This window comes from Siphateles boraxobius, unplaced genomic scaffold, assembly GCF_051911475.1.
Source record: "Siphateles boraxobius isolate OS27281-9 unplaced genomic scaffold, OSU_SipBor_1 26, whole genome shotgun sequence".
In the NCBI taxonomy this organism is placed as follows: Eukaryota; Metazoa; Chordata; class Actinopteri; order Cypriniformes; family Leuciscidae; genus Siphateles; species Siphateles boraxobius.
In genome coordinates, this window is record NW_027508876.1 from 16,739,633 (window position 1) to 16,745,632 (window position 6,000).

The 6,000-nt window shown below is 37.4% G+C and overlaps 1 protein-coding gene across 4 annotated transcripts in view; it reads left to right on the forward strand.

The window, feature by feature from the left end:
• The window catches only part of mllt10 (MLLT10 histone lysine methyltransferase DOT1L cofactor), a 53,039-nt gene extending 49,767 nt beyond the window's left edge, over positions 1 to 3,272 (forward strand). For 2 of the 4 annotated variants that reach the window (XM_077244522.1, XM_077244520.1), the window contains 4 exons: positions 409 to 429; positions 750 to 840; positions 1,291 to 1,494; positions 1,602 to 3,272. In XM_077244522.1, coding sequence (XP_077100637.1) covers positions 409 to 429; positions 750 to 840; positions 1,291 to 1,494; positions 1,602 to 1,649 — 364 coding nt within the window. In that variant the 3' untranslated portion in view covers positions 1,650 to 3,272. The remainder of the gene's footprint in view (positions 1 to 408; positions 430 to 749; positions 841 to 1,290; positions 1,495 to 1,601) is intronic. The other 2 variants (XM_077244521.1, XM_077244523.1) reach the window with 1 other exon arrangement.
• The last annotated feature ends 2,728 nt before the right edge of the window (positions 3,273 to 6,000 follow it).

Sequence of the window (6,000 nt, forward strand, 5' to 3'; positions counted from 1 at the left end):
ATAATTATTATTTTGTTGAAAACAGTTGTGCTGCTTAATATTTTTGTGGATTTTTATATATACATTTTTCTTAAATACGAAGTTAAAAAGAATAGCATATAAATTTCACTTGATCAATTTAATGCACCTTTTTGACTAAAATATGAATTACTTTTAAATAAAACTTTCTGACCCCAATATTTTGAAGGGTAGCGTATAAAAATACTTTAAAAAAAATATATATATATATACACATTTTATTTTTAAATATAAATAAACCTTTTGTTTATTGTTTTATTTTTATTTTGGGTGAATTGTGATGAGATTCGTCCATAGAGCTTGGCACTGTGATGCATTAATATTTGCTTAATTTCATATCTTTTCTGCTTCCCGATCTCTCTTTTGCTTGCTCTTTTTGGAATGCTGCAGCATGACCACTGCAAAAACCAGGTTAGGATTTGACATGCTTTGCCCTTTTTTCCCCACACTTTTTTCATTTAGTTCTTACACCTTTGTGTTTTTTGCGCCTGTACGTCTGCCTCTGAAACAAACTTGTCATGTAGTTCAGATTGAACAGCTTCTTAAAGCTTAAAGTTGTCTTCTTAAACAGCCCTCCTATCCATTAGTTATCATTAGTGTTCCTACTTTAGCATACAGAAAGCATTGCATTTTAATTTATATTTAATATTTTTGTCTGGCCATGGCCAAGATGTTTTTGAAATGTTACATATTTAGTTTTCTTATGGGGGCTTGTGCACTTGTGTTTGCAGTGCGGAAAGGCTTTTCCCCGAACAGCACAGGCAGATCCTCCTCCATCAGCACCAATTGCAGCAGATTTTCAACTCCCAGCAGGTCACACCGGTAAGCGGAGCAGCTACACACTCTCCAACACACCTCCACAGAATATATAGACCATTTGAGCCTTCACAATTCTTCATGTGACTTTCAACATCAGGATAGCCCACATTGCAGCTTATAATGGCCATGATCAATCTTATTAGGCAAGATGATACTGTAATTTTGTAATGTAATGTTTATGGGCAGATGAATCCGAAATCATGCATAATTCCAAGAAAATTGGAATATACATGTTTGTACTATGTCGGTTAACCGGTTAATTATGAGCATCCATAATGGGTCTTCCTCAGAAGTGTTTATTTTAGCATCCTGGCTGCTTGTAAAAACAACTTGGAATTGCAATTTTGAGGGAACTCTTGCCACTTTTCTGTGCAATATGCATCAGACGGTCCGTGGGCAGTTTGTGGGTGTGCCATATTTGTCTAGACATCTCATCATACTCTGTCTGTTTAGGAACAGCAGCAGGTTCTGCTCTATCAGTTAATGCAACAACATAAGCAGCAGCAACAGCAGCAGCAGAATGACATACAGCTGCCAATCAACAGCCTCCTGCCCGGCATGCAGCCAGCCATCTCCACAAACCCCTTCCTCACCATGCACAACGACAACAACACTCCTAAAACTGGAGCTAGTACTGCAACTATCAAACAGACAAAAGTATTGACACATGATTCATTTTGAAATATTCAATATAATGTATAGATTTTAAGTAGCACTTTGACAATGCTGTGATTATTGAAAGTGTGTGCTTGTGTTTTATTCAGAGACTGGGGGAGAAGGCTGTGTCTGTGACAGGACAGGAGAAGACCTGATGAAAAAAAAACAAACAAAAAAAACATCATGTTGGAGGAGTTCTGCCTTCTGGATCCCTCTCATCTGTCCACCCCAAGAGGCTGGCAAACTGAGCAGAGCAGCAAGACCAGAACGTTCACCCACCGCACGAAAGCCTCACCAGCACCAGCCTTGATTTGAAAACACACACACACACTTGCCAGTTTGATGCCCATCTGGCAAACAACATGCTGCACTGAGTTTGAGTAAATCACTTGCTGTAAACTTACTGGGTCCCATGGGGGCCAAATGACAGGCTCACACACATATGTGCACATAGTCTTTCTCACTCTGCCAGTGTGCTGAAAATGACACGCTGGTGCGAGTCTCTGGGGGCGGAAAGTGTAGACGGAGGTCTCGGATGGTGGCGCTTCTGGAACAGTATCTGCTCACCGCTGTTACCTCTCTGTACCCCTTTAACAAGAAACGTCTCATGATAATCTTAATTAAAGTGCTGTCATAGTTGTCCGTCTGTGCTTTTAAAGGCATCAAATGTTTCAAAGCTGACATTTGTGCACCATGAAGGCCTTCTCTGCATCCCGATCTTGAGCTACTCCTGTGAGGAGGCGTCGTCCCAAAGGTCCACAAATTTGTCTCACTGACCCTGCTGCACTCTTTGAAGAGCAACTACCTCTCAAGCCAGGACACATAGACCAGGCCCTGAACCCAAGTGCCTGGCCCCATCTCCAAGCTCTCAGCGAGGGGCCGCGTGCTGGAGACGCTGCCAGTCTCTTCCCCCCTCCCCCTTTTCCAGTCGATCCATTGTTGTGAAATTAATTAATACCAATCGGCGTCACTCAGGCAATACCAGTTCAGAGAGTCACAGATCTCTGCCTGTACAGTGATTACACTGAAGAATGAAAAAAACTGATTTCGAATGTTTGTGTTGCATTGATCGTTTTTGAAGCCACCTTTCTATTGTTCTTTTTTATTTATTTGCATTTGTTGCATGTTGGGCGCAAGGTAATATTTTAACGCTCAACTCACAAAATGTTTTTATACTACTGTACAAAATTCTCAGCTCTTTTGAGTCTTGTAAACATTTTGATGAACATGTCTGGTGTTTGAAGTTATAAGAAAAGAAAAAAGCCTACTTGATAATTTTGTGGTCTTGTAAATACGCCTGTTTTTCCCCTTTTCCTTTTGTTGCTATGTAAATCAACAGATACATATTGATTAAGAATAAGCTGTCAGAATAAATAAGATTTAGTTTAGCACACCTTTACCTCTTTTCTGTTGTAAATACATATTTGTGATTCACTTAGTGGTGTGAAGGACTGTTTTAAAGCACTGTCGGTGTGTTCAGAACTTTTTCAACAGGCTTTACACAAGACTGGTGACTGAATAAAGTGTATTAATTTATTTTTGTATGTGCAGGGACTTTTTTTTTTGCACCGTTTTATTGATGTGGTTTTATACGTTATAGATGTGGTATGTCCACGTTCTCATGTATCTGTACAGAAATTATGCAAAATCTCTAAAGTTTGTATTTAAAACATCGAAAGTGAAACCACACGAGTCCTGCTTCATATTAAGAAATTCTGAACACTGAGATTGTAGTGTTGCGCTTTTTTCAGTGATAAATTAAAATTGGTTTATAACAATTATTGCATCTTGCAGTGCCTTTTTTTACTTACACTAATTTACTGCCTTAGATTTTTAAGTACAACCAACTTTGCTATTTAATTAATTTCAACTTAAATTACATTAAACTGACTTAAATGAGTTGAATCTTGTATAACTTCAAAAAAAAAGTAATGTAAATATGTTGTTATAACAAATTAGTTATATCGTCTGTTGTTATACGGTTATACAGATCAGATTAGTTTTCTACTGAATTTCCGTATGCATTTAAATCCAAATTGTGCTAGAATAGAGACTGGCGAACTACTTTTCATTAAAAGAATGTCTCATTTGTAATTCAGGATCATAACAAGTATTCCAATTACAGAGTTCTCCGGTTAAATTGGCTCCAGTTAAAATGAGAAGGAATTATATTAAGGGCTTTTAGATTCTAATTCTAATATATTTACGTAATTTTAAGGGCTATTCCACCCAAAAAAGGAAATTTGTCATTTACTCCCCCTCATGATGATTCAGACCTGTGTGTAATTCTTTCTTTCTGATGAAGAATGTTGATAAAACTATTTTGGTTCCTATTGACTTCCACTGTATTTTTATCCATACAATGGAAGTCGTGTTCAGCAGGAGGTAAAAAGTTTGGGGCAACATAAGAGAGTAAATGATAGATTTTTCATTTTTGGGTGAACTATCCCTTTAACACCCTTAACTATCGCACAGCCTCAATGTAGTTGCCACACTAGATTGTTGCATTGAGATTTATCAATGTCAATGCATCAGCCAGATGCATTATTTCTTCCACCAATGCATGATCAGGAAAACAGGCCTGGTTTCACAGACAGGGCTTAGATTACACCAGGATTAGGCCTTGATTTAATTAGGACATTTAAGTAGCTTTTATAAACATGCCTTAGAAAAACGCATTACTGGTGTGAATCTTCAGACAAAACAATGGCAGTGACATTTTAAGATATGCCAGTGCAAGTTGCGTTCATTTAAAACAGCTCAAACATGCATTTTAGACGGACTAGGTTTAAGCCTTGTCTGTGAAACCGGGGAATAGGCACCATTAACTATATAACTACACTCAAGAACCCCCATATTTCTGCAGTCTGTGCCTGAGTTTGCTATTTGGTGTGTGGAACCCATTTCTCAGCATGACCCCCAGGGACCTGCCCACTGTCCCTGCCCAGCTCCGAGCGCTCCTGCTGTGGGAACAGCAGGCCCCTCTCTCCCCTCAGCTTCATCAAGCTGTCCACACTACTGACCACCCACTGACCCCTGACCCCTCCGCCCCAGCCTGATACGCTCAAAGCGGCACGCACACAATGGGGCCAGTGACAGCATTTACGCATCTAAAAAATCTTCGCTTTATTTTAATCGGATGAAAGCATTCTTGGAAATTTGTAAAACGTCACATTTTGTGGGGCGCCGCCGTTTTTTCCCATGATTAAATAAGGAACCCTTTTATTAGCGAAATGTGACTTAGAGTTGTTCAATAATATTTCTATTCCATTTGCACGGCAGTGATAAATCAAATATGTAGTCCTTTTCCACCCAGTTAGTGATGTCTTTGTGTGAATGCCCGCTCAGAGAGCAGATGGAGTAATAGGAGGACGAGGGCATAGAGCTGCTAAAGCCTTGTGTCACTCACTCCCTCTCCACCAGGTGCACTGGAGGGGGAGATTCAGATAGAAAAATCCCACTAAAGATCCTTAGGGACGATTCATTTTCACCCCTGCTGCCTGGAAGGAATGGATTCAGCTTACAGGTAGGTAACAAAAGCTGCTAACTGACAGAGCTGGAGGGGAGGTGACTGATTTATGGTCCTTTTCTTTCTCATTCTCGCCAGAACTGTAACCCTCAATGACCATGTCAAATTGAAATTTAAGAATATTATTCGACCACAATGAAAATGTTAATTAATTGTGCCATTAAAGACGGCCTGTCTTTAAAAATGTGGGAAAGGCAGACGTTCACGTTTAAGATCATTGCTCATATGAGACGAATATCTGAGGTGAATTACTGGAGCAGACTTTTGTAAACGGGAATCTTTGCTTCAGTCTCTTTTATTCAAATTTTTGTGCTAATCGGTGCTGAAATGTTTGTTATTTAATGGTTTCCTATAAATTCTTTTAAATAATTATATTTATTATTAAATAAATATTAGTGCTGTCAAATTGATTAATCGTGATTAATCGTACCAAACATTAAAGTTTTTGTTTATATTATATGTGTGATTATATTTTATATATATATGTATATATGTGTGTGTGTGTGTGTGTATGTGTATATATACATACACAAACACACATATACACGGTGTGTACACACACACACACACACATATATTATATAAACAAATATTTATTACATGTTAATCGATTTGACAGAACTAATTATTATATATATAATTAACCTTAGGGATAAATTAGAAAAAAAATATATATATATAAATTCATAATTCATTCCTAATCATATATACATATTCAGCCTGTTTAGTGTAGTGTTTAAAATAAAACATGAATTCATTATTTAGTGGAATTATTAGCAGACATGTTTAAATTATTTACGTTTATTAATGTTCTAGTTAGTTTGATATTTATTTGATTTACAGGGATCCCAAACAAAAAACAGCAAAATAACTCATACAAGAACTCAGACAAAAAACAGTACAAAGTATAAATACAATTGCAATTTATAATAATAATAGTAATAATAATTGTATTATTATTAATTATTATTGTTGGG